We start from the raw sequence: 27,785 nt of genomic DNA on the forward strand, positions 1-27,785 counted from the left end.
TTTCAAAGAGGTTTTCTAGGACACAATTCTCCTTTCAGACGAGCAACCAAAGTTTTCTTCCCATAGATTTCCTTTCCTTGCCTTTGGATTTGTAAAACCCTGCTTATCGGAAGCCTTTCGCTGAAACGCACTGCGTAGTGTTGTCGCTCAACCAGCTGCCTTCCGTTCACCCACCCATGTCACCAAAATCCCACACCAAGTCACATTTCCTCCTCACGCGCCGCCGGCCTCATCTGTGGCACGAATCGCCCCTCATACGCACACACTCCGACTCCATCTCCGCTCGGAGGGAGGATGCTCATGCCCAGAGCGAGCCCAGCCTCTCCGCACGGCAGGACGAGCGTCAGCCCGCGCGCTCCTCTGGCACAGGGATGTACTGTGGGAGGGGGGGGGTCGGGCAGCAGCGAGCCACCATCCCCTCCGCCACTGAGAGCTCCTTCACGCAGAGCAACTGCACAGGACCGTGCGCAGGGCTGCTGCGCTGCGCCCGCGCTCCTCGAAGCGACGTCTGTTGGAGCCTATGGACCTGCCTCTGTTTGTTCGCGAACAGCCCCAATCCGGCCGAGGGAAGAGTCCCCCTCTTGCGTCTTTTCTGTGTTTTTAAGTAATTCTCCAGTCTGTGTGGTGGGGGTCGGAGGCAGCGGGGGTTGTCGGGAGGGTTCTTTCTCTTTTGTCAAGCGCGAACAAGCCAAACTTCTGCCATGGCACTGGTGATGGAGCCCGTGAGCAAGTGGAGCTCCGGTCAAGTGGTCGACTGGATGAAAGGTAAGGCTGCTGGGGACACGACGGCGGCCAGACAGAGACATCTCTCACCAAACTGCAGCTTTGCAACGAGCAGGCTGAAGCCACAGAGCCACCTGCTGAGCCTCCTAAAGGCTTCGAGGCACTAACTCAAAGCATTTGATCGGGGTTTTGGTTTGGTTTTTTTGGGGGGGGGTTGCAGACAGTCACAATGTGGAGACGACTTTATCCTCACAGAACAACATGTTCCCCAAGAGCCCAACGGCACAAAACGCCTTAAAAACCTCCATTGTGTCCTGCGTTGGTTATTGTTAACAGGGGGGCCGTCTCGCGGGGGGGGGACCCCTGATCCCTTCTCACTGGATCAGGGGGCAGGATCTGTATTTAGAAAAGGGGTTCAACGTGTGGTTCACATCATGGCTTTGTACAACCATCTGTGCTGAAATGTGGATCCACGGATGCTCCGAGTCCTGAGAAGTCCCAGCTGACTCGGAGGAGCATCACTCAGGCCTAAGACTAGATTCAACAGTTTTAAAAGCTCACAGTGCCCGAGGCGTGGCTCATCCATTAGTATCTGGGAGTAAATTGGCTTTTAATTCACAACAGCATTTTAGTGTAAATTGGAACATCTCTTGGCATTTGGGAAACACGAGCAGCAGCGGCAGGATGATGACACGACATGATTCAGTTTGACAGTGGATCACTCTTTAAGGCCAGTCGCAGTTGAGGTCTGGACATTCGACAAAACTGGCAATTTGGACAGATTGATGTACAGCTGTTAAAATGAGTTAATAATCCATTGGATTAGGGAGCATGCCTGCTTAATAGACCAACAGTGTGAGTGGGCCACACAAGCCTGTCAGGACACTTTCAGGGCACAGATTACTCATTAGCATTGCTGCTGTTTGCATTATAGACATCATTATCACTGGCAGCGTGTGACAATTAAAAGTGTTCACAATGAAAGACGACATGTTAATCTAAGCATGAGGGAGAGAGAGAGAGTGTGTGTGTGTGTGTGTGTGTGTGTGTGCGTGTATGTGTGTCTGTTGGCGCTGTAATTGTTTCAGTCTGGTGTTGTTGTGTATTGTTTTGCTGAGCCACGTGCTCACGTGTCAGGCAACAGCCCTTCAGAGAAACATACACATACATGCAGTGTACGTACGTACGTACACACACACACACACACACACAGACAGTCATAACTCTAAGCCTGTAGGCCTTTTTCTGCCAGCTCGAACATACTATGATTGCAAGGATCTTTTCAGTATGAGTTGTGTTTTACAGATTGAACCTGAATCTGATCTGATGATGGCCTTTAACCACAGTGGTGTTGTTTTGTTGTTGTTTTTTTTAGTGTAAAGGCACACAGAGGATTATTACAGACAGGATGACTACATCAGTTAAAAGGAGATCTGTGAGGATCTGTACATAAGCTTGTAGCACAAGTGAGAAATGGAGGGAGCAAGAGGCGGAGATAAGATATGAGCAAGCGGGCGCTTCAGTGTCCCACATCTGACAAGTGGAGCAGAGACAATTCTTGTGCCCTGAGCCCAGTAGTGGTAATTTAAAGTGAGGGACAGAGTGGCGCTGAGATAGAGAGAGAGGGAGGAAGTGGGGGTGGTGGTGGTAGTGGGTGGGGGGGCTGGGGGTGGGTGTCTCCCATCCATTCTCAGCACATGAGAGCTCCTAAGGAATGGCAGCATTTTGCCCATAGCATTCACGGTTTCCATTATTAGCATACCGCTCCGTGATGTCACCGGAGGCCAAATAGGGGCCCTGTGACCTTCCCACAACATGGCTCTGCAACCCCCCCCCCCCCCCCCCCCCCTCTGTGCAGTGAGAATATGCTCTATTCCCAGCTGTGACAAAAGAAGAGATCCTCGTCACAAAATACAAAGGAATTCCAGCTTTTACTGAAGATTCGTTCTCGACAAGTGCACAGTAGATGTGCAAACCCATCTTGCACGTCTACCCTCCGGTTTTCTGAAATTGTTTGTCTGTTTTGAGGGACAGACCTAATGCAGGCTTAGTATAATATCTTAATTCTTCCTGACAGTCTGCATTAGTATGATTCATCTTTTGTGAAGTATATCAGCTTTATCTCTGCTCTCTCACTCCGCACACACACACACACACACACACACACACACACACACACACACACACACACACACACTCTGATGGTGATCAATGACAAGTGACATTAACACAAATCCATTATAACAATGCTAACAGCCTTAACATCTCGCTTACCTCACATTACCAGCAGGATTATCTGCAATGGAGAGTAGGATGTGTCAGTGCCGTGCTTTTAATTTCTCCTCAACGTGCCGGATAATCTGAATGAAATGGACATGAAAAGTGATGTTGTGGAGATCGCTCAGTGCAATCAGCGAAGCCTTCTCCATCTGGAGCGGCTTTCCGTGGCACGATTCTCCTTTCAGAAGAGGAGAATCCTGTGACGAGTCATAGAGCTCTTCAGTTAAAACCACCAAACTCTAGCATTCTCGAACGAACGGTATTCTCCCCTTTCAATTATAGCAGTAACCTTCATTTATACGGCCCATCGCTGTCGTGAAACACGATGCTCTACGCGGTGACATTTAGAAATGTTAAGTCCTGCGTGACTTTTGGAATTATTGCTAATGAAATCAGCAGACAGCGATGTGGGCTCGATGTCTCATGCAGCCGTGTAGTCACTTTTTTGGAACGCTTCATGTCCTCTCTCCTCACTCGTTTCTCTATTTTGTCCTGTGGTCTGGGAGAGTCCCTGCCAAAACACTGCTTCGTGGTTTCTATGGCAACGCGGGCGGAATACTTCATTGATGTAATGAGTCTCAATTAACTTGCTAAAGAGGCTGATTAGTTATGCCTTTACAATTTTATGCAAAGCCATGAAACTCCCTATGTTTCCCCTCCAACGTTTAGCTGCCAGCTAAGCTCGATGTGAATGCTTGATCAGGTCCAGGCACAGCACTGAGTCACATGCATATGATTGGTCCACAGCAATGAAAAGACGAGATGAGCATAGAGTTGTCTGTGTGTGTGTGTGTGTGTGTGTGTGTGTGCCCCTCCACTCACTGAGAGAATGGAAACAGACCAGTGTATACTGTATAAAAAAAGGGCCTTACAAAGGCCACTCTCTCTGTGGCCACTGGTAAAAGGATGGCCCGTTAGCATGCAGAGCACTTGTTGGTGACATTCAGCTATGTCATATATAAAGATAAACATTTATTTTTTTTGTAGCCAATTAGTGCTTGATTTGAAAGTTTGTCAATAAAACTCATACGTATTACACAGCAAATATCTTCTCGCTGTTGAGGTTCACCCAAAGTACCGGATTTCAACGTAACTCGATCAGGGCAGAGCACAGAGGGCGGACAAAATGTAATTAACACCTAAAATGCAATCCAATACGATTTTCCTTCAGTCAACACCAACAAAGGACATTTCCGTGGACCTCTATGTCAGAGAGAGGTTTCACTCATGTCAGTTGTTCTTTGCTGTTGTATTTGATTTAATTATCTTGTAAGAGTTCCCCGATTTAATGTTTATTTCAACCTTTATACTTACAACACACATTAACACAATTATAACACTCATATTGTAAGGCAGAAAAAGACCTGCGACAGCTGTGAAATATTTTAAACAGGTTGAACACTTGACACACAGCTCCCTCTTAGTTGAAACTATTTTCTAGTACAAGCCTGAAAATTCCCCTTGGGACTGGTGATGTCGAGGATCTCTTGTCTGACATGAATGGTTTCGCACGTAGGACACAACAAAGTGCATGTTGTGCAGCATGTTTCCTGGCAGGGAAAGCGATATCAAACCCTATCAGAACACAATAATGCAAATAAAGTGTTCACAAGAAATCAGAAAGTCTGCGTTTTGTGCATCCTGTGTGGTTCTCTCAGGCCTGGACGACTGCCTGCAGCAGTACATCAAGACCTTTGAGAAGGAGCAAGTAGGGGGGGACCAGCTGCTGCGCATCACCCACCAGGAGCTGGAGGATTTGGGAGTGTCCAGAATCGGCCACCAGGAGCTCGTACTGGAAGCTGTGGACTTGCTCTGTGCGCTGGTGAGTCCCCCGCTGCCTTTCCCACTGCTCTGCACTGTCACTGCAAGGAGTCGCGCTCCAGTGCTGTCAAATGAAGTTTCTGTGGCACATCAGTTCATCAGTTAAAAAGTGTTGTGATCAAGCTACAATATAAGGTTGTTACAAATATTCAACAAATCTCACTAAATGCTTTGGAATTTCACATAAGGGAAATAGCTTTAGGCCTCAATTTTTAAACATCACAGCAAATCTACTGAGTTAATAATCTGGCCAAAATATCCTCCACAGGCAAATCGTACAGCTGTCACTGGCACTGACATGGATTACAGCCTCCTCTCCAAGTAATTTCTGCTCTTCATCTCAGAAACACAAGTTTTAGCGCGTGTAAGCGTGATAGACCGCAGTTCTGCTGATTGGGCCAAAGTGCTGCTGAAGCGGTTAGAGCGTCATTTACAGCATGAAACCCTCACTCCATGTGCCTCTGTGTTGACCTCTGTGGTCCAGGTCACAACAGAGAAATGACGTCCATTTAACTTCTTCGTTTCTTCCTCTGGAAGGGAAACAAGATTGGATCCCACACTTGTCAATTTAGACAAAAAGACAGGATAAGTCTGGGAATTTTGTTTTTTGTACTCGGACAATCTCCTGCTGCGTCCCCAAGACATGTTGAGCTTATAAAGGTAAAAACATATTTGGTAGCCATGCCCAAACAAAAGACTTGCTAATCGAAATCGTTTCCGATTAATTTCTTGAACAATTATTCAACTCCACATCTATAATTGCCAGCTCCTGCTGTAGCTGCACTTTCCTATTAACAAAAAGTATCGGTAACAAGTGAAATGTTCCACTTCTTTTATCGGTTGCAGTTTATATTATTTGCACATTGTTTGAATGGTTCGTTTCCTAAGATGCTGTGATTTCCTTCCTTTGCAGACTCTTGTTTTTATTTGTGCACAGAAAGGACAACACAGAGCATGAAATACCAATTTGCTGCTTTTATACCAGAGCCTGCAGTCTTTTCAAAAGTGTGAGGCGCTGAACTGAAAGTGTAAGACTGAGGGAATATACAAGGAGAGCAGAGGGAAAGGATGAATGAGAAGTAGGCATGAAGGTAAGAGGGTGGAAAAGCGATGAGAATGGGTGTGTGTTAGCCTAAGAGACACATAGAGAGACCGGATGGAGATTTAGTGGACTGAGGTCACAGATGCAATCTGAATCTAAAGTCCTCTCATCCTACATTGCTGCATGGAGGGGGGGGCTGAAGCCCCAAAGCTCCTTATGTAACTGGGATTTAGTTTAAAGTCTCTCAGGCACTGCTTTATTAAATATGATTAGTGGCCCTCCTGCCGTGCTCTCTCCTCCCAAGAAACTTTGACGCCCACAGGCCTAAACGTGCAGTTTGCCGAACAGGATAATGAGTGTTCTACCGTCCCTAGACATGCAAAGTGACAGCTGGAGGAGAGCGGGGCTGAGTGGATGGGTTACCGGTTTTTATTCCTCACATGTTCCTCATATTAGCAGCATCTGTGTTAGTGCGACATGGTGGGCCCGTCTGCCAGTGGTCTTCTTTTTTCTTTTTTTTTCACAGCAGCGTCACGACGAACAAACAAACAAAGTGAATTCACTGTCTTCTCTCCTCCAGAATTATGGGCTGGAGACTGAGAATCTGAAGACACTATCTCATAAGCTCAATGCATCTGCCAAGAACCTGCAGAACTTCATCACGGGCAGGCGGCGCAGCGGCCATTACGACGGCCGAGCCACCCGCAAGCTGCCCAATGACTTTCTTACCTCGGTGGTGGACCTGATCGCTGCAGCCAAAAGCCTTCTGGCATGGCTGGACAGGTGAGATTTATAAAAAGATGAACCGATAATACATGGAAACATGCTAAAGGGCCTATATGAACACTTAAATACACACATGAATACATGTTCATGTACACAAACAAAGTTTTCCCAGTAGTTTTCCAATAGCAGTACTGGTGACACATACTCTTCAGATGTTAAACTAATTTATTGAAAATGTGGTCCTTGGGCATGTTTTAGGCCTTTAAATACAGTTTGTTTTAAAAGTTTATTTTAAATACAGACATAGTTTTTAATCAAAATATATATATATATCAATTAACTGGTTTAGACTAGATATGAAGGACTATTAGTCATATTTTCTTTACATTTGAACACTGGTTGTTCCGCGGTAATGCAGGAGATTCAATTTTTTTTAAAATCTGTCTTCAAAAAATCTAATTTATCTGGCTTTATGTGGTGGTTCCTGTAGTGTTTTGTTGAGACTTTAATTTTGACCACAAACAGACCAGTTTTAGTTTTTTGTAATGTTATGTCCACAACCAATCAGCTGACAAGAGAAGATGAGTAAGGGCCTTATGTAAGTAGATTTTGACAGGGTGGCCAAAAAGGCACTGAGCAAGTCTATTTATATGTTGCTTTATCCCTGTGCTTCTCTTGCTGTGTGATTGTGCCAATGTTTGTGTGTGTTTGCATCTGTCCGTGGCTGCGTGTGTCTCATGAATTTGATGACGTTTCAAAGAAGACAACATTTAACAGAAATAACAAAGCACTTTTTATTTTCCCATGTAGGCAACCATATTCTGCAGCATCCATTCTGATTAAATCTTCAATAATGACTCACATAAACATTCAGGCCTAATGTTTCAGATTTATGTATTTCAATTTTCATGTTACATTTCTATCCATTTGGATTACAAACATAACATAAAGTTGCACATTTGTCAGTCAAACATAAAAGAAAAACAAGTAAGATGTAATAGTTTTAGTTCGAATGTGTTTTAGATACATAAAAATCTAATTTGTTTCCAGTTTTTGTATGTAATATTAATACAGCCTATTTGTTTGAAATCATATTACGTTTATTAGTTTGTGTATGTTAAGTCTGTATAATCCTAAATTGGAAATGCATAATGATGACTTAATAACACTTTGCAGTGTCAGTATGATCTGGATATGCTCTGCAGAACAAATACCATCATATGTTTTTACAGTGCCAGCTATTGCTATTTTCCCATATATGATGGATAAAGGATATATTTTCATTGACGGTATTTAGATTAATCACGTAATATTGTATTAGTCTTTAAATATCTATGTATGCACTCTAATGCACACGATTCAGTGTTTGGAAATATTCTCACTGATTTACCAATGATCTAGTCTCAAAGGAAGAATGATCTAATGGTTCATTCCAGATGCTCCTTCTTTTTCAGGTCCCCATTTGCTGCAGTGGCGGATTACTCCATGACCAGGAACAATGTGATCCAGCTGTGTCTGGAGCTCACAACAATTGTACAGCAGGTAAATTAATTGCATAACACAACATATAATATAATCTTCTCAAGATCTAGAGTAACCTTTTTCCCCACATCAGCTGTAGAATACCATCATTTTTTTGGGGAATATTCAATCATTTTAGAAATATCTCTTATGTGATACATAAGCAGTAGTATGTGTCACACTGCATTCATATGCAGTACATACTCAAACGGGAGTAAAAATTCGAAGTTTTCAATCCATTTCAACTGTTCAAAAGTCATTTGCATTTGCACAGTGTATAAAAATTACTTCAGGACACAGAATCACCGACATGAGAAGGAATGGACACATTTTTTAGAAATCAGTTTTATAAAATACTTAATTTTATATATTTCAGTTGGACTTGGCTACAAAAAAACTTTTTCATTGTCACTTTGGAGGATTAAGTTTATGTGGAGCTGAGAGAAAAGTTTAAGTGGGAAGAAATTAATTAGCGGGCATGAAAGAGGGTGAAAAGGAACAAGTTAAAGGCCGAGAGAGAGGACTGGCAGAGAGAAAGAAAGAGAGCGAGCGAGAGAAAGAGAGAGAGAGAGAGGGACATGCCTCCGCATTGGTGATTCATTTGTTTTGTGTTTGTGCATGCCTGTGTGGGAGTGTTGGGGGTTATAGGTGCCAAGCTGCTCCGCTTTTTTGCTTATATCCACCTACAGCAGAAATGCCGATAATAACTCCATTTTGACACATTCTCTTGAGGTAACAGTCCTTTCTGAATGTTCCTCAGGACTGCTCTGTGTACGAAGCTGAAAACAAAATCCTGCATGTGGTGAGTCGCTGACGTTATCTCTTCTGTAACTTTTGAAATTGACGCAACAAGTGGCACACTTCCAGGTTGTAATCGTCCCTTAATGTGTCGCCCCCAGTGTAAAACTCTATCTGAAGTTTGCGACCACATTATCTCTCTGTCCTCGGATCCCATGGTGTCCCAGGCTGCACATTTGGAGGTTGTGCAGCTACCCAACATAAAGTCCACTGAAGGCCTGGTAAGACTAAAAGAGCCACGCCCATGTTTTGTGAGTTTCTCGTTGGCCGTCTTGGACAGTATGTCGCGAGAGGATGCTCTGTGTGCTTCTGTGGTGTTGGTGAAGCTGTAGCTCTGTTTTCAGTATGTACAAACCCCTTGCACACGTGAACACAACATGTAATTGTTGGCTTTATTTGACAGATGAACAAACTTGCTGTGGAGTAAGTTGGTGTTACTGTTTCAGCTAAACTTTCAAAAATATGTCAGACAAAAATGTGCTTCAATGGCAGAGGATGTGTAAGTAGTGAAGGTAATGAAATAGCTAGTATTTACTGAATAATATACATTTTCTGCAGATATTTTACTATACAATGTCCGACTTCGTGTAAACACTTGTTTTCAAAATCCCCTTTGCTGTGGGACACAACAACAAGCCCTGAGCCGCAGCAACCTTCCCTATATAATTGACCGTTTTTACAATCTTTTTAATCATGCAGTCACACAGTCGACTTTTTGTCATTTAAATGACAGTGCTCTCCTCCCTTTGTGCACATTTCCCACCAAACCAAATTACTAACTTATAAGGCAATTCACTGTAATACGGTGCGTAAATATTAATGTGTCCAGTTTCATTGAAACACCGTATAAGCTGATGTCAGTTTCCATTTGTCAAATTAAGAGATATTAAGAGATAAATATTACAAAATTGTTTTGCAAATTCCTCTTATGACCTTGCAGTAGGCATTTAAGCCTGTGAATTAATAGGTCGCCCACATATAGCTGAGCAGTTAATGAACTCATAATGATAATCAAGATAGATCGATGGAGCCAAACATCCCATCATCATGTTGGGCACTTAATGTGGACCAAAACATGTAAATGGACTGTATTAATATCGCACTTTTCTGGTCTTACCAACCGCTCAAAGTGCTTCGCAGTATGAGTCACATTCACCCATTCACACACATTCATACACTGCTATTACAGTGCTTTTTGTAGCACACATCATTCATACACTGCCTGCACAGCTGTCAGGGGCAATTTAGGGTTAAGTGTCTCGTCCAAGGACCTAGGGATCAAACTGTCGACCTTCCGGTTGGTGGACGACCTGCTCTATTCCTGCGCGACAGCTTCCCCACAATGCGGGTCTTGGTATTAGCTTTAAATTACTCAATGGTGTAAGACTGCACGGACTGCACTTCTCTCATGGTAAACACGACAATCAGTAAGACGCATATACACATGGGCAGCCTTTCAGTTGACTTTTAATTATGTTTGCATTTGGTTTAATAGACTTAATACATCAAGATGTTACATTGTTTTCCAGGTTTTATGAAATGAACACAGGAAAAACCAACTGTGCCAAAAAAAGTAAAGTACAAAACTATTAATACATTTAGATGATGGTGAAGCTTACTAATCACCAAAATCTCAACTGCATGAATCTTGGCAGCTTATTGACTTCTGTTTGATTCAAAAATAACATGTGCAGTTATCTTGCAAGCGTGTATCTCACTCACTGCAAAAGATTAATTCTGTTCCGCAATACTAACTTTGCCTGATTCATTTCTTTCTTCAGATTTTTCAAAACCCTTTAGAAATGATTTGTTTAAGGCAGCTATTTAGTTTTTATGGGGACCCCCACTTCTCTACAACTTCAGCCTCAATTCCAGCACAGTGCTCACAGCATTGAAAAGAATTGCATTTAAAAAAAAACCTAAAACATCTCTTTCCAGTTGTTGAGGCTAATCTGAAGACCTTACTGTTAACTGTTTACATGCGGTTATCCAGAGTATCCAGTGTGTTGTGTCTGGAAAGACAAGCGGCTGTTGAATTTTTACGTTTGCTCTTGAAAAATCAGTCGCGGTTTTAATATAATAAGAAAATTGAGATAGCAGATAAACACTGCGTCTGCTGTCTAGTATCGTGTGAAGGTCACTGTGGTTGTTCCAAAACTGGGTTGCACTGAGCTGGTGAGCATGAGTCAGATGATTAAACGCAACATGAAATGAGCATGTTGTGCATGTTAAAATGAGCAATATTCAAAAACGGCTGAAATGTTCAAATTACAATTATACAACATCTGGCTGCGTATGCGCCTACTTTCAGGACAAACTGTAGATACTGTTTTAGGTTCAGAGAAAAAAGGGCCACTTATTTTTTCTGCCACCGTCTATCCATCAGCACTGACCTACACTCAGGCACAAGCTCCGTGCTTGGGGCCACAGCAAGCGCCCCCCCTCCCCACACACACACACACACACACACACACACACAACGCTAGCAGGGGGGCATGGAAGTTCTCTCATCCGTTCAGTGAAACCTGAACACAACAGTGGGTCAAGCGGCCTAAAAATAAACCTCTTACATTCATCTTGAAGACTGGCATGCTGCTTTGGCGTGTCTTTGTGAGTACGCGTGTCTGTGTGAGTATGTGAACTCATGCACAACTGTGCGTGAACATGTGTCTGGGTGTGTGTTTGTGTGTTTGTGGTGCACTTTAGACCCCTTTTAGTGGGAGCTTTGAGTTTTAGATTTTTTCCCCCTGCATCAGACAAAGACCATTTGCAGATGAATAATCCACCGTGTTTGACTCAATCTGCTTGAAGGAGCGCTTCAGTGGGACTCACCTAATCACATAAATTCAGATTGTACAGGGTGTTTGAAAAACAGTGTTGTGATTTTTAAAAGACCTTCCTGTAGTCTCTTTCTTTCTGATTAGGCAAATCTAAAATCAATATAAAACACTTGTATCTTTCACTGCTGCTCAGTGTATTCGAGATTCATAATTACTTTTCACAACAAGCAGATTATAACAAATGCCAAGATTTGAAAATATGCTATGACCCTTGTCTGTTTTGTAAATGGTGTGGTACCCTGTGCTTAATGAGCATTGTGTTTGAGTTTGCTTTGATATGGAAATGTGATTTTTTTTTCCCCTATTGTCTTCACACAGGGCATGTATATCAAATCAACGTATGATGGTTTGCATGTGATCACCGGGACGACAGAGGGAGTAAGTACGAGCCTCTTTGTGTTCACCTGTGTAGAATCTGGCCTCAGTGTGTTATGTATGAGTGAGGTGTGTCACTAATGGTTTCATCACTGTAAATCTTCACATCACGACAGGGAAATGAATCCGTTGTTAATGTCTCTGCCTCTCCTTCTATCTATCAGTCCCTGGCTGACCGCTGTAAGAAAATCCATGCCGGAGATGAAGTCATTCAGGTTAATCATCAGACAGTGGTAAGACCATACGCTTTGTGTGTGTGTGTGTATGCAGTTCCCTTATGAACATTCACATCTGTGCTGCAGTACATCCACACTGATCCACTGCAGTCTCTCTTGTGGGCAGTTTGCCAGTTTTTTGTCTCATGCTCATGGTAGTGCTTAATACTGTGTCAAACTAATAGTTTTGTGCTGTTTGGGTAGAACAGAGTCAGGGCCGTGTATATATTTATTTTCAGTGCACACAGAATGGACAGCTAGCGGACCGTGTAGCGACATTAGCAGAATTTGCCAAAAAGTGTATTGGATAAGAATCACTAAGTCCACCTTTAAGCTTCTTAGCCATCAGTTCAACCCCCATTTATCCCTCTTATTCTAATATTGCAGTCTGGAGACCTTATATTGCTCATAGCAAATTCATATCAAGCAACTTGAGCAAACTGATCATCCAAAAGAATTGTCCTTCCCCTGGTTTTGCCGGTGAGATAAAACTGTGCAGAGCATATACATGTTAATACAGAGGAAATGAAAACAAAAACTTTCCGTGGTGCACAATTTAAATATAGCACCTTTTGTCTAAAATGATTACTGCTTGTGTGTGAAACATCAAGGCAAATGATAATTACACAGTTCAGTCGGTCAACTCACCCACTGAATACAGGCATTTTCAAAGACAGTGAGTGCAACAATAGACGTTTTTGTCTCACAGTAGAAGTCTAGTTTAAAGGCTGGCAAAAATGCATGCTCCATGTGGGAAACCAATAGAAACCTACTACTGTACGCCCCAACAGACCTTTCTTCACATACATCATACCAGAGGAAAGGATATACTGTCCTGACCGGGGCTAGTTATGATAGTAGTTTGTTTGTGTTGATTTCATGATCAAAAATAGGAGGATTTTTCCTTCTTCAGCTCTTAGGTCACAGGTCACTTACATGCACGCCCTTAAAGTAATAGTTAATTGTTAGACACTGCTCTAACTCAAGCTATCACAGTGCCCAATGGCAATTGCCATAGCAACCAAAGTTGAAGCTTAGACATAGTTGCCGTGGTCCCATGACAAACATCTTTCCTGTAGTCACAGTTGAGTTTTGTATAGGTTTATATAGGTCATATCTATTATATTTCGCCTATTATTTCCATCAAATAGACTATGCATTTACATGCATTTACCAGCATCCTGGAAAGTAAAATGCCTAGATAGAGCAGAGCCATCATTTGTCATCAAAAACACCCCTGTTTCAACATCTAGCTGTCCTTTATAGTCTGACTGGCAGCATCTTTTCAAAGTTCCAGCATGATTGTCATCTGTTGGCTCATCATCCTGTATCATTGTCATGTCAGTAGAAAACAGCAAAAAATCACTATAACAAACCAGAAGAGAAGCACTTGAAAGAAAATGCAAGGACATTTTTTTTTTAAAAATGCCACCAAGGAAAGAAGTGATGTTTCATGCCAACATCAATGTTTTATCCTTAGATTAGGATTATTGTTCATCCTGGAGGAGGTGTTACTGGGAGCTCTGTTTTTTTGCAGCGCTCTCCTCATCTCCAAAACAAATGGACTCAATAATTAAAACCAATAATATTACTGAATACATTTTTTAAATGTTAAAATTGTTTCTCCAACGCTCTTGGGCAGACACTGGATGTCGGGAGGGGCTGAGAGAGTGGCTGTTTGCTCAGCTTGTTTCTCTGTCTTTCCGGTTAAAAGTTATAGTTATAATGTCATATAGTTTTAAAAAGTGACATTGACATGACTTGAAACAGTAATTTGGAAAATGCAGTTGGAAATGTTTTCATTACAAAATCTTGTTCGGCAAAAGCTTTTAAAATGTTATAACATGTGTGTAATAATGGAAATTTATTATAGCTCAAGAAAGGAAGGTTGGAAAAAAATAATGACAGAATGTCAGAAATAAATAACTACAGGCAGCAACAAGACTTGTGCAGGATTGGTCATTAAAGGGGGAAGGATTCCAACACATGAAAAGGCTCCAGGAAGGACAGTACATTTTAACACCGGAGACTGTTACCAGAATGAAAAAATAAAAACCTTATTTCAGGGGGCAGAGCAGTAGATTGTTGATTCAAGCTGTTCTCAGCCTGTCTGTCTCTTTAATGCGCCTTCTGTGTAGCGGCTGTCAAAGTGAAAAATGACTTGGAAAGGAAAGTGATTGGTGGGTCAGAGCCTGCAAAATGCCCAGTGTCTCAGGCTGCATGGAATACAAAGGATGTCCCCAAATTCAGCGGGAGCCAGCCAAGCAAGAGAGGATATTTCCTCCCCAAACTGGACCTGGCATATTTGGTTCAGCAGCAGACAGTGTTTCTCTGGGAGAGATGTTTTTTGTGCCAAATATCATCTAAACTGGGTTAAAGACTATTTACAAGGCATGCAGCTGTGTACAACACACAACACCGCCGCTTTCCACATCACGACAGCGCCCGCGGCTCGACGTCCCAGGAGTTGAACGAGACGCCCTTTGGCTTCCAGCTTTGCATTTAACATCCTTTAACAACATGAACCTCTGGCTGCAGGGTGTGACTGAGTGACTTTTTAAAAAAATGACTTCTCCCGTCTCGGTTTGTGTGTTGAGCAAAACCTATGTCGCGCTGTTTTTATCTGTCAGGTGGGCTGGCAGTTGAAGAACTTGGTGAACTTGCTGCGTGGCGACCCTGCCGGCGTCACCCTGACGCTGAAGAAACGCCCGCAGAGCACGCTCACCTCAACCCCTGCTCTGCTCAAAAACATGAGGTGGAAACCACTTGCTCTGCAGGTATGACGGCCGCGCTCGCACCTCACAGACGTGTTGGTCCGTGCCTGTGTCTGTGCGATCATGTTATCTGTGTTATCTGTAAGTGTGTGTATCTTTGCGCTTTGACGTTTCATGTTAAAAATACTCCAGACTTCACCGACTCCTGACGCTAGACGCCAAAATCCTCTGTGGTTCTATAATTAGAAAAGAAAAAAAAGAGTACAATGGGATTTTTATTTTTTTTTTACAATAATATGCAATCTAAAACAAGCACCATAAAACAAATTTTAGCAGGGTAAAGCTCATAATGCTCAATTTTCATAAAGATAATATAGGGCTATGATCTGTAATACCACAGCTATGTGAATCACATTGTATTGCACAGGTATTGCTTTTATTGCAACCACCTATTTTTTTTATTTTTTTTCGGAACAATAACTTGTGACTAATTGGTAGCAGTTTCCAGCATCATTCGTTTTCAAGTTAACGCTTCAGCTCTAAGTGGCATCTGCTGTCCTACTTTGGCCAAACCAATTACATTATTAGAATTTTGTGCCTGAGCCAGGATGGGTGGAAATGAGAGGGATGTGTATTAAAGTAGCCCAGCCTTCCTTTGAGTCCCAGGCCAGAGAAAATGTTTTCTCCCCCCTGAGGCCCTGAAGCGCAGTCCTGCTCTGCCTCCTCCCCCTTCACATTCTCACATTCTCCTTCTCCACCTAATACGAAATGTGCTCCCCTGCTGGCTAGAGACTGTAATGTCTTCTGTTCTGAGATGTGAGTAAAACTAAGAATGTCAAGTTAAGCTGTGACTGCAAAGAACAATGTGCTGTGGAAGCCCTCTAGTAACTCTGACCTGCATACTGGTTTTATGGAGGAGCACATTGCCTTATAACACATCTCTGATATTAGTCAGCTGCGAGGGTTTGCATTAGCATAGCATAACATATTCTGTTAAATTACAGCTCTTTCTCGTTCAAAGTCCATGTTTTGTCACTGAAAAACCGACATCTTGTGATTGGATGACAACTCTCTGACTACTCAAGTTACAGTCATGATTTGTTAGATATTATAAATGAGACGAGAAGGCGATTAAAAAGATATCACAGACATGTTTTGCTTAAAAGGTAATATAAATATGTCCCTATGTTCCGTATTTAACAGACTATGTAGGCTATGAGCAGATTTTCCCTGACCTGAATGAGAGGGACATCTCGACTGCACACCAACCTCTCTTCTTGTGTGCACCAGTCAGAATTGGAGCATCAGAAACATACAGTACACTGCTCATTTCACGGTTGAGGTGCTCGGCGGCGGCACAGTCTGAACCGCGAGAACGGCCCCTGACTGACTGACTGAACTGCTGTGAACTCCGAATTTTCTGTGTGTCAGTCACTGTAACTGTTCCTCTCCTCCATTCTCTCTGTCTCTCTGTCTCCCCCTCTCTGTCTCTTTCTCTCCTTTTCTCTCTCTCTCCCTCATTGTCACACATACACACACACACACGATCACTCACACACAGCCAATCTTCCCTCAGAGCCCCGGCAGCAGTGGCGCCACGCCCACCAGCACTTTAAGCACGCCATCCAGGAGGAGTAGCTGTGCCCTGCAGGACCTCTTTATACCCCCACCTCCAGCAGAGCCATACACCCCCAGGTGGACTCACACTCACACATTAAACATTATGCGCTTCCTTTATCAGACATTGAAGGAACTCTGTACAGACTTGTAAAAAACACTATCATTATGTGTGCGAATACACAATTCGATACACGTTCCTGTAACCAGTTCCATGCTATCCACTGATCGACAGCTGGTGGTGGTGGTAACATTTCTCCATGTCAGGCAGATACTGTGGCAGGCAAACTGGCTTGCAAACAATGTATGATTTAAAACATCTGGAGTTTGATTGATCAGATTTTTCTTATTTCTTATACCAGTAAAAGCCCAAAACCAACAACGAAATGATCCTGGTCACACGTACACTGCTGTCTATGTGCCCAAGCCTAATGAATCCTATTCGTCTGTGCCATGGGGCTTTATTTTCATCCAAAATCAGAAATCAGAGAGTCACACCTTTGTTCTTTATTTTGAATATACCATCAATACACCATCCTGCTGCCGTAAACACTCCACTGTTTTCTCCTTTTTCAATTGTGTTTGCTGAAAACTTAATTGCACAAATATTTTTGGAGCTTATAAAGACCTTTAAAAAGATGATGGTATATATTTATGATCTTTTATGAAGAAATTATGCAGTAGGTGCGAATGGGCATGGGGCTGAGAGCCAAAGACAGGCTGGAGAAATAGGTATTGAGAGACGGACTTACAGATTGCTGGGTTTAGCGTGGGATTTGTTGACCAAAACTCCTCTGGCCCTATTCTTTCATCTAAAAACGTCTCTGATGCTGCTATTGCTTTGCATTGTCTCTCATATTAGTTCAAATCTTCGATGACATTTAAATGACTTCCCACTTCCCGTTTTGGCAGAGACGACAAAGGGAATCTGCCGGGTGACGATCCTCAATCGGACCTCCATGTCGCAGAGGGGTCTGAGTCACCAAACTCCTACCTGGACCAGGAGTGTGGGCGGCGCTTCCCTCTGGTGGAGGAGGATGCTATACTCTACTGTTACGAGTATGACCAGAGCCAAGAGGTGTCATCAGTCCGCAGGGGGAGCACTCCCACCTATGGTAAGACCTTGCCCCCCCCTATCTGAGGCGGACTGCTGTGATCGTGAGCCCTGTACGTCTGTATATGTTTGATATGTTTCTTGAGACGTCTGTAGCTGTTTGATGTGTGTGTGTGTGTGTGTGTGTGTGTATGTGAGAGAGTGTGTGTGTGTGTGTGTGTGTGTGTGTGTGTGTGTGTGTGTGTGTGTGTGTGTGTGTGTGTGTGTGTGCGTGCGTGCCCGCGCGCGTGTGTGTGTGGGTAGCTTTGTAATATTTACATTCCCTGTGCTCCAGGCAGGCTCAGGCCCATCTCAATGCCAGTTGAATATAACTGGGTGGGAGACAACGAAGACCTGGCCAAGCTGAAGAGAGAGAGCAGGAGAGGTGAGTGGGAGGCAGTGGGAGGGATAGAAAATGAAAGGGAGGTAGAGAATGAAGGAGGACAGAGAGGGACAGAGGGAGCTGGGGTGAGTGGGTGGATATCTCATAATATCCTCACCCTCTCAGATCTGCCAGCCAAAAGGTAGAAGGGATGAGCTGGCCTGTCAAAACTGATAACATGCTGGATATCGGTTCCTGCCTCCATCTCCTCCATATGTTGGTAATCTATCACTGCCCCCCCCCCCCCCTACACGGTTTCTCTCCTTCTTGCGCTCCGTTCCACTGTTTCTCTGTGTTTGGATATAAAAGGTACACTGTTGCTCTGGCAACGGCAGAAATATATTTTTACTGAGATGTTCGCAGTTTGTTGCTGACTGTCGAGCTAGGTAGTAAACGGAGTGGGAGGAGACTGAATTGCTTTATTTCAGTCTCAAAGACAGACTTGAGTGATGCGTTTCTCTTCCTCTGGGGACGGTGCTGATATGTTGCTCCTTTGGGCATTTCAATAAAGCGATGGTGCTATATTTATCTACAAGAGACAGTATGAGGGATTTTTTGAGTCCTTCCTGCCTGACAACAGATTTCCTCTGTAGATTTTTTCAATGCCTTTTAATGTTGTAAAGTCTTTTGAAATGTCAGCATCCAATGAGCCGACAGAGTCTGGTCTTACAGTAGATAACGTAGACAAAGTTTTATCAATTAAATTGTCATGTGGTGAAAGGTTCCTGGTTTAGATAGAAAAGAAAGCTGCTAAAGTTGGCGCAGCATCTATTTTACATTTGCAATCTCTGGAACAGTGCAAAGCAGTGAATTTCGATACGATATATTTTATTTTTCGTAAAGTCTGTGTAGCGCTGAGTGTGCTCCTCGTGTGTCCCTGCAGAAAACTCCTTGCTGCGTTTTGCGAGCGAGGATAAAGCGCCAGCAGAGGACTTCCTGCTGGGACGCAGCATGAGTCAGAACAGGAGGAAGACAGAGCGAGGAGGGAGCCCCACCCATTACACGCTCATACCCGCCCTCCAGATGGAAGTTTCCCTGTCCACATCCAGCTCGGACTCTGCCTCGCTCTACCATGTCAGTTCCTTGTGTCGAACATTTTGTTGGGAATTTGTGTAAAAATAGGGGCACGCACGAAAGCACTGAAAGCCTCTGCATGTCGTCATTCATGTTGTGTTTTACACCGCAGGTGTTTGAGCGATCCTCGATGTTGTCAAGGTCAAAGAAGAAGAGTAAAGGTAGGAGAACTGATTTAAGGTGTTTGATTTCAGGGCCCTTGTTGGCTGAAACCTTCACATGAACAGTTTTTGTTTACATGACGGGGCCTTCTGACCCCCTCGTCTGTTTTGTTCCCCACAAGCTGAGAGCCCCATGTCTTCCATCAGTAAGCGGCGGATATCCTGCAGGGACTTGGGTCATGGGGACTGCGAGGGCTGGCTGTGGAAAAAGAAGGATGCTAAAACATATTTTTCACAGAAGTGGAAGAAGTACTGGTTCATCCTGAAAGACACATGCCTGTACTGGTACATGAATGAGGAGGTGAATATGGTCATTTTTTGAATTAAAAGAGCAAATCACAGGATAATGTTTTATTCATTATGTGGCGCTTTAATTTCACTGTGCTTTTGCTTGTCAAAGGATGAGAAAGCCGAGGGCTTCGTCAGCCTCTCAGAGTTCAAGATTGATCGAGCCACTGAGTGCAGGAGGAAGTTGTGAGTAACAATTTTCATCCGGACATAAAAACATCCAACTTGTTGCATTGCCTTCTAATTTAGCCTCAAATGAAGACAGAACTAGAAAACATCAGTCTTGAATACATTCACTAAGCCAACAGCAGACACTTCATGATGCATCTGAAGATACAATCCTACTAATATTATTATCACAGCTGAGGTGATCTTGTTCAAAATGAACAAGAGGACTCACAAACAGGGAGTGCACTTGAACTTTGAACCTGCATCATTTTAGTATGCAGACAGGGGGACAGCAGATGAATACATAACAGTTTTATTGTGATTTTGTATATATGATATGAAATTAAGTTCAAGAATAAAAAGCTACAATGAGCAGATCCAGCAGTACATAGTGTAGCCGAACAAAGTGATACATTAATAGAGTGGGAAGAAGAGTGTAGAGCTCATTTTATAAGTGATATCTTAAGAAATTCTAAACAGTGTTGTGTTTTTTGTGTCAAGAGAGAGGGCTGTAATTCCCATGAATAAATAGTGATGGAGATAGTTAAGTTACATAAAATGACCTTCCCTGGCTCTACTGTACTGGCCTCAAGGCGAAGTTAAAGCTAATAGATGGGAGTTTTTAAGGGAAAAATATATGTGAAGAACCCTGTGCAACTGTAATCAGTTTACTTGGTGGCAAATAGTCGTTCAAAAAATCATGGGTTATTGTTCATTATGAGGTTGAATGCTAGCAAATTCAGTTTAAAGAAATTATTATGTCTCATAGTTAAGGATGTTTACTTGCCAAAAAATAAACAGAGCTGCTTTTCCTATGACGCAAACGTCTTGCTGTTTTTTGCGTCAGTCTGAATTACTGTATGTGTAATCATCCGCCAGTTAATCCTGGCGGTCGTCTCCGTTTACATGTTAATGTGAATGCTATATGTCCCCGTGCATGTGCTCGCACCCGCTCAAACATACCCTCCGTTCCCTTTCAGTGCCTTCAAGGCTTGCCATCCGAAGATAAAAACCTTCTACTTTGCAGCGGAAAATGTAGACGACATGTCCCGGTGAGTTAATGAGGCTGTGATAGTCGTGATTTAAACTCTACCATTCTCACATCTGAAATACCCCCCCCACACACACACACACTCACACACACACTCCCCCGGCCGGAAATTGAATCACCCTACCCTACCTTACTCACTAAGGTGATTGATCAACACCCCCCCCCCCCCCCCCCCCCCCCCCCCCCACACACTCACAAACACACACACACACACACACACACACTGTTTTATTGCATGTGAAGCTGCTGTGCGTCACGTCAGTTATTCTCCCACACAGGTGGCTGAGTCGTCTCAGCATGGCAGTGGCAGGCTTCTCCGAGCAGGAGAAAATTCGGCAGGACCAAGGTGAGATTAGTCACTGTGCTGCAAAAGAAAAGGAAAAAAAAATCTTCATCTGCTACAGGTCGCTGGTCAAAAGTTATATAAGACCGATGACACATCACGCTGTTAGAAATCATAAAATAAGTAATAGATAATTATTTTGCCGAGTTGTTTTGCCAAGTTTTCACTTTGCTATCCCTGGGTGACGCAGTGATTCAACAAGCAGCTCAGAGCAACAGAATTCATGTCTTTCACACCCGACCAACAGCATTTCACTGCATAATATGTCTCTAGAAAACACTTCCCTTAATAATGATTTATGCATGAATATTAAATCTGGCAGAGGACCACATTTGTGTGGATATTGGTCAGCACATTGTGTTTTAGATGCGTTCGTTCCTCCTTTTATTTTGTGAATGATCAGTTCTCCCTCTTTTTATCGACTCCAGGTTTAATGAATGTCTTTGCTGTTAGTTGACTGACAAAGGTCGGCGGCTTATAGGAAAATCAAATGGAATTCGATTGAATTACATACCCTTGGATCATATTGTGTGATTTTATGCATCACACTCTGCTCTGTGCTGTATAGAAATGCACATTTTCAAGGGTGTATAGTGTTTATTTTCATTTTCATACACTCGTGTTCTTTGGCTGACAGGAAATAATACCTCCCTATCCCCCTGAGCTATTTAGAGGAGCCTATGTAGGAAACCTAGCAAAGGTGGGCGAGTGGGAGCAGGTTTGTCATTGTTTTATTTGAAGAAGTTGTTATATTAGATTCTTAACACCTCCAGAAGACTGGAAGTTCTCACGTCTTAGATCTTTCCTCACCTTCCGACTTGGAAGAATCTACATCACACCTTCATTACACTCACACTGAAGCTGCGCCTTTCCGAACACTCATCCATGGGCGCAGGTGATTGTTCTGACACGACAGTTAGATTTCAATCAGAACATGTATTTGTTTATTAATTCATACTAGCCCTAAGCATCTGAACTTTCTACTGCGTTTAAAAAGCTTTTTTTTGCATTTGTTCCACAAAATGAAACACGGTATGATCTGTTTGTTTTTGACAGATTACTGGAGTGAGAGTGATCATGACGACATGGAAATGCCCTCGATGCCAAAGCAGGACAGTCCGCCGCCACCGTATGACACTTTCCCAAGAGCATCCTCGGTGAGTTTGTGAGCCTGGAGTTGAACAGAAACAGTAGAGATCACCCTGTGGGCCACACATCTTTTACTTGGTAACCATCTGTTTGTACGTAGGTGAGTCCATACATGGAACCAAAACGTGGCCATCTCTCCTCCTCTGACACGTTCCAGTCCCGTTCTTCTCATGAAGAGTTCCACTCGGAGCCGCACGAGGGCAGCATGAGCAACAACAGCGTCTCCCCTGGGCAGAAGACGAGCAGCCATCGAAACTCGTGGCACGACCAGATGGAGAGCAACACAAGGATGCACTACCTCCAGACGTTTCCCGTAGAGGAATCCCTGTTGTCGGATGACAGGGACCACTTGCCGATGGAGTACCGCAGGCAGTCCACCCTGCCTGCGCCACGCAGCCTGCTGCAGGAACAATACAGAGCCCTGCCTCTGCCCCTAAGAGCCAGTATGGATTCAGAGGCGGGAGGCAAACCCCGCAGTTTCACGCTACCCAGGGACAGCGGGCTCCACGCCATTCTGACCGCCACTGCCGCTGTATCGGATCCGAGAGAGACCCAGCACTACCAGCGGGACCGGGTCAGAGACACAGGTCAGACTCACATGTACCACAAGCAAAGACATTTAAAACGAGTGTATTGCGTCATAAAAGAAGTAAAACAATCAGCCGACTACTTAGCTGATAATGAGAAGATTAATTAACAATGTTGATCATTAATTATACAATCAACAAAAAAGAGTTGCAATGCTACAGCAGATCAAACACATAATAGTGATAATGCTGTTTTGGTGGGGGGTCACAACTATGCTCATACCAATCCATCATTTGTCCATACATGTACCTCAGGGGTTACTTCTGCAGTTGCAAACAGCTTTAGAAATTATGATTTGGTAAAAAGTAATATACTGTATATATCAACATGTAAGTGTTTAGCAGGAAAATGAATACTGAGAGAGGATCACAATTTGCTGTATTTTAAGTGACTGCTTCCCACCGGGCTGAGTCACTTGCAGCCCCTTAATACCTTGTGCAGCGTTTGAGACTGTGTGAAAACAATTTTTTGCAATCGAGCAGAGGAGTTAAAATACTGTAGATCAGCAGGAGTAATCAATGAACTGTTTGACTTCCAGGATCACTGGGTGCTGTATGAAAAACAATAAATCTAACATTATACAATTTTATATTGGCATTGATGTTTAAATGACATCCGGTTTAAGTCAGTTCAAATGAGCAGGAAGCTCCGCAGTAGACGATTGGAGACGACCGAGGTATCCCTCAACTCATTCTGACCCGCCCTTGTGTAAAAAAACTCTCCTGCTAATTGTTATTGTTTAGACATTAGATCAGTCTTTTCATCTGCATAGTGTTGAGCAAGTGCACTTGTCATCAGCTATTTTATTAAAGCTGCTAACAGGCCGTCAGAGGCAGCAAATGTCAGAGGTTGAATACTGGCTGTTATTGCTTTATTGGATTGGATTTGAAGCCAGCCCATTTGCTGCCCCTCAAAGACCTCCAGGGCACCTGTCTACGTGAGATGAAATTTAGTGTCTCATTTGATACTGATTTATCTTGGCAGTTCACTCTCTCTCTTTCTCTCTTTCCGTCTCTCTCTCTCTCACACACACACACACACACACACACACACACACACACACACTCACTCTTTCTCCCTTTTTTTCTCTCTCTCTTGCCCAATCGAGATGTCATTGTGCCTCTTGGCACGGTTGGATGGTGGAGCGGGGAGGAATCCTTTCAGCCCGTGTTAATGTTGGATTCTGAACAGGATAAAGAAACACGCCCAAGGCTCCTCTCTTCTTGTCCTCATTTATCCATTGCTCCACAGTTCACCCTCTGCTCTGAAGCTTGTAAAGAAGATAGACAAACAAAAACGGATTGCAAATAAAGCACGATACATTTCAAGGCACAGCCAGGACGCGTCAGAACGCTTCAGAGCGCGCCACCCTGCTACAAATCACTGAGAAGAGTGACGACTGATTCGGTGGCGATAGTGTGATGTTAGTATCATGCCAACAGAGGGCAGTGTGTGAAAACAGGAGACGAGAGGGGTCCTGGTGGTTTATTTGAATTTATAACCTGTGCCTTTTGTGTTAAAAATACATAATAACAGAGAATGAACCAGATAAATGATATTTAAAAAACAAAACTGAAATGTGCGTCCTGAGTCTGTGAGGAAGACCATTCGTGTGATAAACAAGAGAGGATTCATATTAGTGCAGTGTGATGATAAAAATAAGAGGAACAATAGGAGGAAAACAGGGCATAAAGTGGGCTTCCATAATTGAAATATGAAAATTATTACTAAAAAATCTTTAATTGGATGTTTAAAAGTTGTCATTTATTACAATTAACCTTCAAATTCAGTTTATTTCCCCTAGTTGAATTAATTTTATACTAAAGCATAGTGAGACTTTGCGCTGGAAGTCAACTAAAAGGTAATTTCCCCCAAATTGTTAAAAAATTCATTTGCAGATGTTTCCAGATCTCTGTATTGGGCATCATGATGAAAAAACAAAAATGTATTCCCTTCTTTGTTACTTATGCAAGCAGCTGAAAGGATTCTTTGATTCATTGAGTAGTCAATCAACAAAATTGTATTTTAATAACTGATTTGTAAAATTAACAAAACATGCCAAACATCACTGATTCCAGCATCTTAAATAAAATGACGATTAGTTGCTTTTCCTCGACTGAAATTTGAATAAACTGGATATTTTGAGATCAGACAAAACATGCAAAGTAAAAGTGTCTCAAAGGTTTTTGGTGACTATAGCATTTCTTACTTTTTTCAAGATTCACAAACCCAAAAAATCAACTATTCGAGAAAGTGAAAAATAAGTATAATGCTGGAAAAATTATTTTTTAACTGATTTTTACTTACATAATTTTACTCATACATACTTTAGCATTGTCAGTAAAGGACTTTTACTTGTAAAGGTGTGATTTTATAGTGTGCTATTGGTACTTTTACTGAAGTAAATAATCTGAATATTTTCTCCACCACTGTATACGACACACAGATGCTCATTTCACCTCTCTTCCCTTCTGGCACTCAAATGACTTGAACTCGCACATGAGTATGATTTTGTTCTTTTTAATGCTAATAGCACCAAGCTGTTACATTTAAGAAACTAAAAACAGGCGTACATCTTTCCAGAAATATTTTCCTGTTACTCAGAATAACCCAGTGTCCTCTGCAAATTTCTGTGCCATTTATTATCTTCGGCTAATATGCTGGGTAGGTACAGTAGCAATCAGCTTGTGTGAATGTGTGGGCATAGAGAGGCTGCTTACAGATGGTGAGAGATTCTCTGCTAAAATTATTTTGTTAAATATCTCTGGTGTGTTATTTCAGTTTAAAAGTAGAGGATTTATCAGTGTGTGAAATGTATACTTGTATTTTGCCCTTAACTTTTTTTTCTCATCCTTGAGTTCAGTTTAATGTAAAATCCATGTTAACCGATGCTTGGCCTTCTTGCCAGGTCATGGGCGGGACTGCAGGATGCAGGCAGACTCTCTGGGGGATTTGTACCGGGCTCTGGAGCAGACAAGTCTGTCCAGCTCGGCTGATCACAGATCAGCCAGCCGCCTGGAGTACAAGCGCTCATTTGTCCGACGAGTTAATGACCCCCTGCTAAATGACAAGCTTCATCGCCTCCGGATCCTCCACAGCTCACTGAAGGTATAACAACCAGTTTTGTGCATTTATATGTTTCCATATATTGCGAATTACTAATCGGTATGTAAATTTCCTTGCAGAATGTCCCTCTTCAAGACACAAACCGTTCCTTGGGTTTTTTAGGGTAACGTGAGGATCAGTGTGTTGATAAAACCTTGACTGTATCGCCTCTGCCTGTGCCTCACACAGCCAGCATCCCTCTGCTGGAGATAAAAAGGCACCAGAAACCATCTTCTCCCTGCTTGGCTCCATCTGTTCTCCTTTTACTGCTCCCTCAACCTCGCTTATTGTGCAGGAGCACAAAGACTTGGTGTCCCTCTCCGCCTGACCTCACAGTTTTAAAGATGAGGGCTGTCACAAAAAGGAAAAAGAGATGTCTGGCTCGATAAAGTAACTTGTGGACTCAAAGGGTTTCTGACTGGCATATAAGCACTTTATGTCCTCGTCAAAGATTTTGTCGGAGAGCTTTGCAATTCATCGCTCACGTGCATGGCCTCCTTCCTTCACTTCTGCTGAATCGTTTTCGAGCATCATGCAGGAGTTGTGTACAGCCGCTCTGAAAGGGCTGGTGGAAGAATTAAAAGCAAACCTATTTCGGATGTACACCACATTTTGTTATGCATGTGTGTATGATTAATAGGTATGTTTGTTTAATGAGTGTACAGGGTGTTATATATATTTAATATTACGTTACTACAACAACAGTGACTACACAATGTTTTGGGGTACTTACAGTATACAAATTGTAAAACAAGTGCTGTGCCTCAGTGATTGTGAGTGTACATTGTACTTTTCCAAGAGAGATGAGGGATGATGTGGAAGGGAAGCTATTCTTCAAAACAGAGGCACAAAACTATAACGCCTGGCAATAATGAACTAGTCTTGTAAATTACAAAGGAATGATCAGAATAGTTGTCTATTTTTGTATGCATGCCGTCAACCCGACTGTTTGTAAGAGTTTTGTATTTCTATGCGTGTTCAGTTTGGAAAATACTTGGTTCCATCCCTCTACCACATTGTGTTTCTTGTTTTACAGTTTTTCCTGGAAGAGTTGTTTTTTTTTCAAGCGTACACCACAAAAAGAGAAACATTTTTATTTATTAAGTGTTTAATGTACAAGCATGCTTTGTATAACTAAAACACACTACCATGTCATTTGAAATTGACTGACATTTCTCAAGTGTGCCAGATTGTAGCTACATTACTCTTTTCATTAAATAAAGTATGGCACGGGCACACATAAGATCCATCGTTCACCCCAGGCCTTCTTATGGGATGTGGTAAGTGGAATTTTAATATATCCAAAAACATAGGATTGGCTTGTCAGGGTGAAGTAGGAAAAATACTTTCCAATGCTGGTATATTAGATGTGGAAAATGTGCTGTAGTGTAGAAACCACCAAGTAACTTGCTGCAGGCCTCCAAGGTAAGTTTCACCCACGAGTTACACTCCAGAAATGCAAAGAGAAGTTCCACACATTTGTCAGCTCAGCCCAGAATCTGTCTGTACATCACTGTGTGGTGGCCTTCACCTCCGAGACATTTACAGCTGTCTTCAAGCCTATAATAACAAATTCAGTAGACAGTGTTAACTTTTGTTCAGCGATTTCTTGGATGACAGCAGATGATCCTGGTTACAAGGAATCTTTTGACTTCAGTGGCCTTTATTTCAAGTCATGCAACATGCATGAAGGTAATCATTCAATTTTGTT

General features: G+C 42.7%; 1 protein-coding gene across 5 annotated transcripts; it reads left to right on the forward strand.

Moving 5' to 3' along the window:
- The first annotated feature begins 283 nt into the window (after positions 1-283).
- On the forward strand, positions 284-27,317 carry LOC118301476 (connector enhancer of kinase suppressor of ras 2). Of its 5 annotated transcripts, none has more exons than XM_035627025.2 (22): positions 285-765; positions 4,662-4,825; positions 6,447-6,649; positions 8,029-8,134; positions 8,874-8,915; positions 9,013-9,132; positions 12,070-12,129; positions 12,291-12,359; positions 14,972-15,118; positions 16,617-16,750; positions 17,585-17,787; positions 18,061-18,150; positions 19,031-19,221; positions 19,334-19,382; positions 19,505-19,683; positions 19,783-19,856; positions 20,819-20,890; positions 21,168-21,235; positions 22,289-22,389; positions 22,482-22,968; positions 25,878-26,077; positions 26,155-27,317. In XM_035627025.2, exons 1-22 carry the CDS (start codon positions 702-704, stop codon positions 26,200-26,202), a joined length of 2,871 nt encoding a protein of 956 aa, XP_035482918.1. In that variant the 5' UTR covers positions 285-701; the 3' UTR covers positions 26,203-27,317. The 5 variants fall into 5 exon arrangements, with proteins under 5 accessions (XP_035482922.1, XP_035482918.1, XP_035482919.1 ...); XM_035627026.2 differs by having other exon boundaries at positions 16,632-16,750; XM_035627028.2 differs by having other exon boundaries at positions 8,047-8,134.
- The last annotated feature ends 468 nt before the right edge of the window (positions 27,318-27,785 follow it).

The sequence above is a fragment of the Scophthalmus maximus genome, chromosome 2 (assembly GCF_022379125.1).
Source record: "Scophthalmus maximus strain ysfricsl-2021 chromosome 2, ASM2237912v1, whole genome shotgun sequence".
Classification (NCBI taxonomy): domain Eukaryota; kingdom Metazoa; phylum Chordata; class Actinopteri; order Pleuronectiformes; family Scophthalmidae; genus Scophthalmus; species Scophthalmus maximus.

Coding starts and splice junctions, on each gene's coding strand:
- LOC118301476 (XM_035627025.2), top strand. CDS start 702: ATGGCACTGGTGATGGAGCCCGTGAGCAAGTGGAGCTCCGGTCAAGTG. Junction 19,383..19,504: donor GTCAAAGAAGAAGAGTAAAG/GTAGGAGAACTG, acceptor GTTCCCCACAAG/CTGAGAGCCCCATGTCTTCC. Junction 20,891..21,167: donor AATGTAGACGACATGTCCCG/GTGAGTTAATGA, acceptor TCTCCCACACAG/GTGGCTGAGTCGTCTCAGCA.